Below are 13,791 nucleotides of genomic sequence, written 5' to 3' on the forward strand. Positions count from 1 at the left end.
ACAAAGACAGGTACAGGCCGTCTACTGCTCCCCCCCTCCCAGACAAAGACAGGTACAGGTCGTCTACTGCTCCCCCCTCCCAGACAAAGACAGGTACAGGTCGTCTACTGCTCCCCCCTCCCAGACAAAGACAGGTACAGGCCGTCTACTGCTCCCCCCTCCCAGACAAAGACAGGTACAGGCCGTCTACTGCTCCCCCCTCCCAGACAAAGACAGGTACAGGCCGTCTACTGCTCCCCCCTCCCAGACAAAGACAGGTACAGGCCGTCTACTGCTCCCCCCTCCCAGACAAAGACAGGTACAGGCCGTCTACTGCTCCCCCCTCCCAGACAAAGACAGGTACAGGCCGTCTACTGCTCCCCCCTCCCAGACAAAGACAGGTAAAGGCCGTCTACTGCTCCCCCCTCCCAGACAAAGACAGGTACAGGTCGTCTACTGCTCCCCCCTCCCAGACAAAGACAGGTACAGGCCGTCTACTGCTCCCCCCTCCCAGACAAAGACAGGTACAGGCCGTCTACTGCTCCCCCCTCCCAGACAAAGACAGGTACAGGCCGTCTACTGCTCCCCCCTCCCAGACAAAGACAGGTACAGGCCGTCTACTGCTCCCCCCTCCCAGACAAAGACAGGTACAGGTCGTCTACTGCTCCCCCCTCCCAGACAAAGACAGGTACAGGCCGTCTACTGCTCCCCCCTCCCAGACAAAGACAGGTACAGGCCGTCTACTGCTCCCCCCTCCCAGACAAAGACAGGTACAGGCCGTCTACTGCTCCCCCCTCCCAGACAAAGACAGGTACAGGTCGTCTACTGCTCCCCCCTCCCAGACAAAGACAGGTACAGCTCGTCTACTGCTCCCCCCTCCCAGACAAAGACAGGTACAGGCCGTCTACTGCTCCCCCCTCCCAGACAAAGACAGGTACAGGCCGTCTACTGCTCCTCCCCCCTCCCAGACAAAGACAGGTACAGGTCGTCTACTGCTCCCCCCTCCCAGACAAAGACAGGTACAGGCCGTCTACTGCTCCCCCCTCCCAGACAAAGACAGGTACAGGCCGTCTACTGCTCCCCCCTCCCAGACAAAGACAGGTACAGGCCGTCTACTGCTCCCCCCCTCCCAGACAAAGACAGGTACAGGTCGTCTACTGCTCCCCCCTCCCAGACAAAGACAGGTACAGGTCGTCTACTGCTCCCCCCTCCCAGACAAAGACAGGTACAGGCCGTCTACTGCTCCCCCCTCCCAGACAAAGACAGGTACAGGCCGTCTACTGCTCCCCCCTCCCAGACAAAGACAGGTACAGGCCGTCTACTGCTCCCCCCTCCCAGACAAAGACAGGTACAGGCCGTCTACTGCTCCCCCCTCCCAGACAAAGACAGGTACAGGCCGTCTACTGCTCCCCCCTCCCAGACAAAGACAGGTACAGGCCGTCTACTGCTCCCCCCTCCCAGACAAAGACAGGTACAGGCCGTCTACTGCTCCCCCCTCCCAGACAAAGACAGGTACAGGTCGTCTACTGCTCCCCCCTCCCAGACAAAGACAGGTACAGGCCGTCTACTGCTCCCCCCTCCCAGACAAAGACAGGTACAGGTCGTCTACTGCTCCCCCCTCCCAGACAAAGACAGGTACAGGCCGTCTACTGCTCCCCCCTCCCAGACAAAGACAGGTACAGGTCGTCTACTGCTCCCCCCTCCCAGACAAAGACAGGTACAGGCCGTCTACTGCTCCCCCCTCCCAGACAAAGACAGGTACAGGCCGTCTACTGCTCCCCCCTCCCAGACAAAGACAGGTACAGGCCGTCTACTGCTCCCCCCTCCCAGACAAAGACAGGTACAGGTCGTCTACTGCTCCCCCCTCCCAGACAAAGACAGGTACAGCTCGTCTACTGCTCCCCCCTCCCAGACAAAGACAGGTACAGGCCGTCTACTGCTCCCCCCTCCCAGACAAAGACAGGTACAGGCCGTCTACTGCTCCTCCCCCCTCCCAGACAAAGACAGGTACAGGTCGTCTACTGCTCCCCCCTCCCAGACAAAGACAGGTACAGGCCGTCTACTGCTCCCCCCTCCCAGACAAAGACAGGTACAGGCCGTCTACTGCTCCCCCCTCCCAGACAAAGACAGGTACAGGCCGTCTACTGCTCCCCCCTCCCAGACAAAGACAGGTACAGGCCGTCTACTGCTCCCCCCTCCCAGACAAAGACAGGTACAGGTCGTCTACTGCTCCCCCCTCCCAGACAAAGACAGGTACAGGCCGTCTACTGCTCCCCCCTCCCAGACAAAGACAGGTACAGGCCGTCTACTGCTCCCCCCTCCCAGACAAAGACAGGTACAGGTCGTCTACTGCTCCCCCCTCCCAGACAAAGACAGGTACAGGCCGTCTACTGCTCCCCCCTCCCAGACAAAGACAGGTACAGGTCGTCTACTGCTCCCCCCTCCCAGACAAAGACAGGTACAGGTCGTCTACTGCTCCCCCCTCCCAGACAAAGACAGGTACAGGTCGTCTACTGCTCCCCCCTCCCAGACAAAGACAGGTACAGGCCGTCTACTGCTCCCCCCTCCCAGACAAAGACAGGTACAGGTCGTCTACTGCTCCCCCCTCCCAGACAAAGACAGGTACAGGCCGTCTACTGCTCCCCCCTCCCAGACAAAGACAGGTACAGGCCGTCTACTGCTCCCCCCTCCCAGACAAAGACAGGTACAGGCCGTCTACTGCTCCCCCCTCCCAGACAAAGACAGGTACAGCTCGTCTACTCCTCCCCCCTCCCAGACAAAGACAGGTACAGGCCGTCTACTGCTCCTCCCCCCCTCCCAGACAAAGACAGGTACAGGTCGTCTACTGAGCAGTACTTTACCACAGGTAGTCAGGTACTCACCCTCTCCCCGGGTCCAGAGAGATGGCTCGGGGCTGGTCCAGGTCTTGCCAGAAGAGAACTCTCCGGAACGATCCATCCAGCTCAGCCACCTCTATCCGATTGGTCTCGGAATCCGTCCAGTACAGCTTCCTGCCCAACCAGTCGCAGGCCAGGCCATCCGGGGACGCCAGCCCCGAAACAACCACCGTCTGGGCCGCCGCGGCGCCGGGCCCCGATTGGTTGAAGGCGGTGCGTTTGATGGCCTCCTCGCTGACGTCGCTCCAGTAGACCAATCCCTGAGCGTATACGTAATCCACGGCCGCGGCGTCCTCCAGACCGTCCACCACCACCGTGGCGTTGGCCCTGCCGTGAGCCGCATCCACCAGCCGCAGGTCCCGCCGGTTGGCATACAGCAGGAGGGGTACACCTGGGGAGGGACGGGGGGGACGACAGGGTCAGACAGAAATACTACACTATGGAGAGAGAGATATATATATATGGCTGAAAATATTTGTCATGGGCCCTCAGCTCCTCAAAAAGTTCTACAGCTGCACCATTGAGAGCATTTTGACTGGCTGCATCACCGCTTGGTATGGCAACTACTCGGCATCTGATCGCTAGAGGGTGGTGCGTACGGCCCAGTACATCACTGGGGCCAGGCTCACTGCCTTCCAGGACCTCCAGGCGGTGTCAGAGGAAGGCCCTAAAAATGGTCAAAGACTCCATCCACTCCAGTCACAGAAGGTGCGTCGGTCCCGCTTTCCCAACAGGGCCCTGAACAGCTTCTACCCCCAAGCCTGGTAAATAGTTTAGTTAAATAGTTAACCAATAGATGAGGGGGGGGGAGACCGGGCCAGACAGGTTTACACATTATATACAGAGGTCCCACCATATTCAGCAGGAGGGGTACATCTGGAGCAGAGGACAGACAGAGATACTTTATGACTAGAACTAGGGGTCTTTTGTTGGTCAAATAACTAGGCCAGGACTAACCACGCTCTCCAAGGCCTGCTAACTTAACTAGGCCAGGCCTAACCACGCTCTCCAAGGCCTGCTAACTTAACTAGGCCAGGCCTAACCACGCTCTCCAAGGCCTGCTAACTTAACTAGGCCAGGCCTAACCAGCGTATCCCAACCACCACCACATGCCAGCGTATCCCGACCACCACCACACGCCAGCGTATCCCGACCACCACCACACGCCAGCGTATCCCGACCACCACCACACGCCAGCGTATCCCAACCACCACCACACGCCAGCGTATCCCAACCACCACCACACGCCAGCGTATCCCGACCACCACCACCACACGCCAGCGTATCCCGACCACCACCACCACACGCCAGCGTATCCCGACCACCACCACACGCCAGCGTATCCCGACCACCACCACACGCCAGCGTATCCCGACCACCACCACACGCCAGCGTATCCCAACTACCACCACACGCCAGCGTATCCCGACCACCACCACCACACGCCAGCGTATCCCGACCACCACCACCACACGCCAGCGTATCCCGACCACCACCACACGCCAGTGTATCCCGACCACCACCACACGCCAGCGTATCCCGACCACCACCACACGCCAGCGTATCGCTAAAGGCTACTTCCCAAATGGACCCCAATTCCCTATCATGGTGCACTACGTTTGACCCTGGGCCCTGGTCTCTAAAGTAGTGCACTATGTAGGGAATAGGGTGCCATTCTCTGGTCTAAAGTAGTGCACTATATAGGGAATAGGGTGCCATTCTCTGGTCTAAAGTAGTGCACTATATAGGGAATAGGGTGCCATTCTCTGGTCTAAAGTAGTGCACTATATAGGGAATAGGGTGCCATTCTCTGGTCTAAAGTAGTGCACTATATAGGGAATAGGGTGCCATTCTCTGGTCTAAAGTAGTGCACTATATAGGGAATAGGGTGCCATTCTCTGGTCTAAAGTAGTGCACTATATAGGGAATAGGGTGCCATTCTCTGGTCTAAAGTAGTGCACTATATAGGGAATAGGGTGCCATTCTCTGGTCTAAAGTAGTGCACTATATAGGGAATAGGGTGCCATTCTCTGGTCTAAAGTAGTGCACTATATAGGGAATAGGGTGCCATTCTCTGGTCTAAAGTAGTGCACTATATAGGGAATAGGGTGCCATTCTCTGGTCTAAAGTAGTGCACTATATAGGGGATAGGGTGCCATTCTCTGGTCTAAAGTAGTGCACTATATAGGGAATAGGGTGCCATTCTCTGGTCTAAAGTAGTGCACTATATAGGGAATAGGGTGCCATTCTCTGGTCTAAAGTAATGCACTATGTAGGGAATAGGGTGCCATTCTCTGGTCTAAAGTAGTGCACTATATAGGGAATAGGGTACCATTCTCTGGTCTAAAGTAGTGCACTATATAGGGAATAGGGGTGCCATTCTCTGGTCTAAAGTAGTGCACTATATAGGGAATAGGGGTGCCATTCTCTGGTCTAAAGTAGTGCACTATATAGGGAATAGGGTGCCATTCTCTGGTCTAAAGTAATGCACTATGTAGGGAATAGGGTGCCATTCTCTGGTCTAAAGTAGTGCACTATGTAGGGAATAGGGTGCCATTCTCTGGTCTAAAGTAGTGCACTATATAGGGAATAGGGTGCCATTCTCTGGTCTAAAGTAGTGCACTATATAGGGAATAGGGTGCCATTCTCTGGTCTAAAGTAGTGCACTATATAGGGAATAGGGTGCCATTCTCTGGTCTAAAGTAGGGCACTATATAGGGAATAGGGTACCATTCTCTGGTCTAAAGTAGTGTACTATATAGGGAATAGGGTGCCATTCTCTGGTCTAAAGTAGTGCACTATATAGGGAATAGGGTGCCATTCTCTGGTCTAAAGTAGTGCACTATATAGGGAATAGGGTACCATTCTCTGGTCTAAAGTAGTGCACTATATAGGGAATAGGGTGCCATTCTCTGGTCTAAAGTAGTGCACTATATAGGGAATAGGGTGCCATTCTCTGGTCTAAAGTAGTGCACTATATAGGGAATAGGGTGCCATTCTCTGGTCTAAAGTAGTGCACTATATAGGGAATAGGGTGCCATTCTCTGGTCTAAAGTAGTGCACTATATAGGGAATAGGGTGCCATTCTCTGGTCTAAAGTAGTGCACTATATAGGGAATAGGGTGCCATTCTCTGGTCTAAAGTAGTGCACTATATAGGGAATAGGGTGCCATTCTCTGGTCTAAAGTAGTGCACTATATAGGGAATAGGGTCCATTTGGGACGAACCCCATGGTCAAACTCCAGGTCCGTGCCTCAAACTCCATGCATCTGACCGACTGGCTGGCTGGGGGGGGGGGGTTCAGAACACGGGGCAGCTCACTGAAGCCTGTACAACACTACTACTCCACTATGACAAGTGGAAATAGAGGGGAAATTGCATTTTCGGGACACTTAATATTTGGCCTCTGAAAATGTAAACTTTTTTTGGGGGGGGGGGGGGGGGGGGGGAACAGTAACTTTGCTGAAGTTTTTTTTTTAACCCCAGTAGAAATGGCTGGCTACTTGATCTAAGTAGAAATGGCTGGCTACTTGATCTAAGTAGAAATGGCTGGCTACTTGATCTAGCTCCGACATGTTCTGACGACCACGATAAGTGAGTGCTGTAACTTCTCGGAAGCTTTTTCCCCCCATTGTTGCCAGGTTGCATATCTCAAGCCTATTCTCTGAAGTTGCCCAAAACAGCCAGGGCCAGATAACCAAGAGTCAGATGCAGCTACCGCTGTTTGTTTCAACCAACTCAGGAAGAATGGTAAATAACTTCATTTGGTTTAGAGCTAGATCGGTTCCTCTCTGTAATGAACTATAACAGTTATTGGCATATCGCATAACACTAGAAACATGTGGAACAATTTACTACAGCCATCTTGTTCTTCACAGACTGAAATGTCTCTGAACAAGGTCCAAACTGAGTTTCCTCTTCCGTGTTGTCTTGAGACCACTGATCCAAAACACCAGTGATTTCTGATCCAAAACACCAGCGATTAGACCCACTGATCCAAAACACCAGCGATTTCTGAGACGGCTGATCCAAAACACCCGTGATTTCTGAGACGGCTGATCCAAAACACCCGTGATTTCTGAGACGGCTGATCCAAAACACCCGTGATTTCTGAGACGGCTGATCCAAAACACCCGTGATTTCTGAGACGGCTGATCCAAAACACCCGTGATTTCTGAGACGGCTGATCCAAAACACCCGTGATTTCTGAGAACAGTTGAATGGAAGTTGAACCACTTCACTCTGCTTTTCCTTTCCTCTCCACGTCATCCAATATGGCTGCCAGATGGCGAACGAGAGGGTCTATCCTACTACAGCCAGCATTACTGCTCAACACTACTCAGACGGGACTGAAACTATCAGAACCACATAGGCTGCATCCCAAACGGCACTCTAAACCCTACGGGCCCGGGTCAAAAGTACTGGACTATTATAGGGAACAGGGTGCCATTTGGGAACCACTGAATTGGACTGAAAAGACTCAAATCACATACACTAGTTTCAGAGTACATGGCGATACAGACTATTATTGTGAAATGGGTTTATCTAAACTAAATATGAAGTGCACTTATTTTACTGAAAGGCAGTAGCAAACTAAATCATCTTCAAACCGGTGTGGTAGTTACGCCAAATCTGATTCTACCAAAGGCTTGAGTAAACTGTGTAGTCTACACACTGCCAACTCATTGGGGATTGCCTAGGCAAAAGACATGATGGATATGACTCCTGGGAGAGAGACATCACCTCCATAGTTCAACACAGTGACTGATGGATATGACTCCTGGGAGAGAGACGTCACCGCCATAGTTCAACACAGTGACTGATGGATATGACTCCTGGGAGAGAGACATCACCTCCATAGTTCAACACAGTGACTGATGGATATGACTCCTGGGAGAGAGACATCACCGCCATAGTTCAACACAGTGACTGATGGATATGACTCCTGGGAGAGAGACATCACCTCCATAGTTCAACACAGTGACTGATGGATATGACTCCTGGGAGAGAGACATCACCTCCATAGTTCAACACAGTGACTGATGGATATGACTCCTGGGAGAGAGACATCACCTCCATAGTTCAACACAGTGATTGATGGATATGACTCCTGGGAGAGAGCCATCACCTCCATAGTTCAACACAGTGACTGATGGATATGACTCCTGGGAGAGAGACATCACCTCCGTAGTTCAACACAGTGACTGATGGATATGACTCCTGGGAGAGAGACGTCACCGCCATAGTTCAACACAGTGACTGATGGATATGACTCCTGGGAGAGAGACATCACCTCCATAGTTCAACACAGTGACTGATGGATATGACTCCTGGGAGAGAGACATCACCTCCATAGTTCAACACAGTGACTGATGGATATGACTCCTGGGAGAGAGACATCACCTCCATAGTTCAACACAGTGACTGATGGATATGACTCCTGGGAGAGAGACATCACCTCCATAGTTCAACACAGTGACTGATGGATATGACTCCTGGGAGAGAGACATCACCTCCATAGTTCAACACAGTGACTGATGGATATGACTCCTGGGAGAGAGACATCACCTCCATAGTTCAACACAGTGACTGATGGATATGACTCCTGGGAGAGAGACATCACCTCCATAGTTCAACACAGTGACTGATGGATATGACTCCTGGGAGAGAGACATCACCTCCATAGTTCAACACAGTGACTGATGGATATGACTCCTGGGAGAGAGACATCACCTCCATAGTTCAACACAGTGACTGATGGATATGACTCCTGGGAGAGAGACATCACCTCCGTAGTTCAACACAGTGACTGATGGATATGACTCCTGGGAGAGAGACGTCACCGCCATAGTTCAACACAGTGACTGATGGATATGACTCCTGGGAGAGAGACATCACCTCCATAGTTCAACACAGTGACTGATGGATCTGACTCCTGGGAGAGAGACATCACCTCCGTAGTTCAACACAGTGACTGATGGATATGACTCCTGGGAGAGAGACGTCACCGCCATAGTTCAACACAGTGACTGATGGATATGACTCCTGGGAGAGAGACATCACCTCCATAGTTCAACACAGTGACTGATGGATATGACTCCTGGGAGAGAGACATCACCGCCATAGTTCAACACAGTGACTGATGGATATGACTCCTGGGAGAGAGACATCACCTCCATAGTTCAACACAGTGACCTCACGTGCCTTCCCTACTAGAAAGAGACCCATGAATTAGATTCATGTGAGAATGAGATGTAGTCCCAGATTTGGCTCCCATTGCAGATTGTGTGAACAAGGAATCCCATGATTATTTGGGACAGATGTTTACACAGCCACCATGCAGTGGGAAACTAATATTTAAGGCCAAATAGGCCTAGACATATGGGTATATAGCTGGTTAGAGAACTACAATCCACAATAGCCTAACGTGACCTGCAACAAGACTGTTGGTAGAATGTTGACCAAACAGTTATGAAAGCCACGCCAATGAATGCCCCCTGTTCTGATGGGGTTCATGCAGTATCCAGTTTTATACTGTAACTAACTAGCTACTTTGATATGATTTACTTGCAATAAGTAGCTAGTTACTCTTTCCAAATGAACTTACAGCAGCAAATGGGTCTTGTCTGTGGAGGCACCTTGTAATGTTTAAATGTAACATAATTGTTAGCAAGTTTAGTTAGCAGACTTGGCTAGCTATAAGGGTCTCTCTCTGGTTAGCTAAGATAGTTAGCTAAATCACAACAAGAACAGCAAGAAAATCTCTGCCAATGCTAAACAGGTGTGGAATACTAGAAACAACTAAAACGTGTAATCACCGCTAACTTATCTAAATGTTACAAACCAACAGACGGTGGAAATAAAAAATGACTAGTTCCCTAACTAGCTAACAAAGCTAGCTAGTTAGCAATCATCGGATAGCCAACTAGCTAGTTACAGTAGATTCAACACAGGTAGCTATGGAAAACACTTCCAGTGGTATTTAGCCATCCTGCTAACGTTAGCTAGCTAGCTCCTCCTGATGATGAGCAATCAAATCCCCTTCACTGGGCCCCCCAAATAATGAGCACAAGAGGCCATTGGAGAAGAAAGAGCACCATATCTGGACACCAGATCCCCATATCTAGAAACCATATCCCCGCAACTTTCCACGTAACGGAAAAAAGCTAAAAAGATCAAAAACTCACCTCGTATTAGCAAACAAAAACTACACAACAACAGAGTCCGTAGCACGGCGCCCATCTTTCTCCTTTTTCCGTCGCCCGCCTGCCGCTCCTCTTCAGCGCAGGGTTCGCATTGCCGTTGTCTTCCTTTACCGACTTGTTAAAAGGTTGTTAATAATATTGTGTTGTTTGTGGCTACAATGGAAGCGCCATTACTCTCAGCTCCATTCTACTCCGCTGGAAGCGCCATTACTCTCAGCTCCATTCTACTCCGCTGGAAGCGCCATTACTCTCAGCTCCATTCTACTCCGCTGGAAGCGCCATTACTCTCAGCTCCATTCTACTCCGCTGGAAGCGCCATTACTCTCAGCTCCATTCTACTCCGCTGCTTCAGGCTCGGCGGCGCTGCGATTCATTCTCCTGTCTGAGAGCGACGTCTCCTTCCGCCGGGAGGAAGAAATACCAACCCTCCCCCCTCCTTTACCTTCTCCTTCCGCCGGGAGGAAGAAATACCAACCCTCCCCCCTCCTTTACCTTCTCCTTCCCTCCGTCTCTTTCTCCGATGCCTCATTGTTGTACTTCGTTACATTGCAGCCCCTCATAACAGCGGATTTCAACACGTTCAAATCGCTACGGTGGCTGAAAAAAAAAACCACGCGGCCGACTAGGTCAAAAGACACTTCTTCCCCCTGTTTGAAGACAGAAAACCTGGTCTAGTACAACAATTGTTTTTCAGTGTGAAAGATACACATTCCGGAGGGGACTATTTTCTGACGGAGCGCTCGGTGCTTCGGTTTTAGAATAACATACCCCTATGACCCTGCCTCGGCTGCTGGCCGGATCTCCTTTTATTCCTCAGAGGAGAACAGAGGAAGGAGAGGAGAGGAGTGAATGGTATTATCATGCATTATATACTGAACGGTATTATCATGCATTATATACTGAACGGTATTATCATGCATTATATACTGAACGGTATTATCATGCATTATATACTGAACGGTATTATCATGCATTATATACTGAACGGTATTATCATGCATTATATACTGAACGGTATTATCATGCATTATATACTGAACGGTATTATCATGCATTATATACTGAACGGTATTATCATGCATTATATACTGAACGGTATTATCATGCATTATATACTGAACGGTATTATCATGCATTATATACTGAACGGTATTATCATGCATTATATACTGAACGGTATTATCATGCATTATATACTGAACGGTATTATCATGCATTATATACTGAACGGTATTATCATGCATTATATACTGAACGGTATTATCATGCATTATATACTGAACGGTATTATCATGCATTATATACTGAACGGTATTATCATGCATTATATACTGAACGGTATTATCATGCATTATATACTGAACGGTATTATCATGCATTATATACTGAACGGTATTATCATGCATTATATACTGAACGGTATTATCATGCATTATATACTGAACGGTATTATCATGCATTATATACTGAACGGTATTATCATGCATTATATACTGAACGGTATTATCATGCATTATATACTGAACGGTATTATCATGCATTATATACTGAACGGTATTATCATGCATTATATACTGAACGGTATTATCATGCATTATATACTGAACGGTATTATCATGCATTATATACTGAACGGTATTATCATGCATTATATACTGAACGGTATTATCATGCATTATATACTGAACGGTATTATCATGCATTATATACTGAACGGTATTATCATGCATTATATACTGAACGGTATTATCATGCATTATATACTGAACGGTATTATCATGCATTATATACTGAACGGTATTATCATGCATTATATACTGAACGGTATTATCATGCATTATATACTGAACGGTATTATCATGCATTATATACTGAACGGTATTATCATGCATTATATACTGAACGGTATTATCATGCATTATATACTGAACGGTATTATCATGCATTATATACTGAACGGTATTATCATGCATTATATACTGAACGGTATTATCATGCATTATATACTGAACGGTATTATCATGCATTATATACTGAACGGTATTATCATGCATTATATACTGAACGGTATTATCATGCATTATATACTGAACGGTATTATCATGCATTATATACTGAACGGTATTATCATGCATTATATACTGAACGGTATTATCATGCATTATATACTGAACGGTATTATCATGCATTATATACTGAACGGTATTATCATGCATTATATACTGAACGGTATTATCATGCATTATATACTGAACGGTATTATCATGCATTATATACTGAACGGTATTATCATGCATTATATACTGAACGGTATTATCATGCATTATATACTGAACGGTATTATCATGCATTATATACTGAACGGTATTATCATGCATTATATACTGAACGGTATTATCATGCATTATATACTGAACGGTATTATCATGCATTATATACTGAACGGTATTATCATGCATTATATACTGAACGGTATTATCATGCATTATATACTGAACGGTATTATCATGCATTATATACTGAACGGTATTATCATGCATTATATACTGAACGGTATTATCATGCATTATATACTGAACGGTATTATCATGCATTATATACTGAACGGTATTATCATGCATTATATACTGAACGGTATTATCATGCATTATATACTGAACGGTATTATCATGCATTATATACTGAACGGTATTATCATGCATTATATACTGAACGGTATTATCATGCATTATATACTGAACGGTATTATCATGCATTATATACTGAACGGTATTATCATGCATTATATACTGAACGGTATTATCATGCATTATATACTGAACGGTATTATCATGCATTATATACTGAACGGTATTATCATGCATTATATACTGAACGGTATTATCATGCATTATATACTGAACGGTATTATCATGCATTATATACTGAACGGTATTATCATGCATTATATACTGAACGGTATTATCATGCATTATATACTGAACGGTATTATCATGCATTATATACTGAACGGTATTATCATGCATTATATACTGAACGGTATTATCATGCATTATATACTGAACGGTATTATCATGCATTATATACTGAACGGTATTATCATGCATTATATACTGAACGGTATTATCATGCATTATATACTGAACGGTATTATCATGCATTATATACTGAACGGTATTATCATGCATTATATACTGAATGGTATTATCATGCATTATATACTGAACAACAATAGAATATGGAACGTGTTGGTCCCATGTTTCAGGAGCTGTAATAAAAGATCCCAGAAAAAATCACCATATGCATAAAATGCTTATTTCTCTCCAATGTTGTGCACAAATTTGTTTACATCCCTGTTAGTGAGCATTTCTCCTTTGCCAAGATAATCCATCCACCTGACAGGTGTGGCCTATCAAGAAGCTGATTAAACAGCATGATCTTTACTCAGGTGCACCTTGGGCTGCGGATAATAAAAGGCCACTCTAAAAATGTTTTGTCACAACACAATGGCCACAGATGTCTCAAGTTTTGAGGGAGCGTGCAATTGGCATGCTGACTGCAGGAATGTCCACCAGAGATGTTGCCAGAGAATCAAATGTTAATTTCTCTACCATAAGCCGCCTCCAATGTCATTTTAGAGAATTTGGCAGTAAGTCCAACCAGCCTCACAACCGCAGACCACGTGTCACCACGCCAGCCCAGGACCTCCA

General features: G+C 47.4%; 1 protein-coding gene across 1 annotated transcript; it reads right to left on the reverse strand.

Annotated features, from left to right (window-relative positions):
* Positions 1–2,857: 2,857 nt before the first annotated feature.
* LOC311115929 (low-density lipoprotein receptor-related protein 6-like) lies at positions 2,858–10,439 on the reverse strand (the record flags this gene model as incomplete). The annotated part of the gene is made up of 2 exons (XM_084191049.1): positions 10,064–10,439; positions 2,858–3,267 (listed from the first exon to the last, which is right to left on the reverse strand). The coding sequence occupies exons 1-2, from the start codon at positions 10,116–10,118 to the stop codon at positions 2,858–2,860; spliced, it is 465 nt and encodes a 154-aa protein (XP_084047175.1). The 5' UTR covers positions 10,119–10,439.
* Positions 10,440–13,791: the final 3,352 nt, after the last annotated feature.

The sequence above is a fragment of the Coregonus lavaretus genome (assembly GCF_964263955.1).
Source record: "Coregonus lavaretus genome assembly, contig: HAP1_SCAFFOLD_6975, whole genome shotgun sequence".
Taxonomy (NCBI): domain Eukaryota; kingdom Metazoa; phylum Chordata; class Actinopteri; order Salmoniformes; family Salmonidae; genus Coregonus; species Coregonus lavaretus.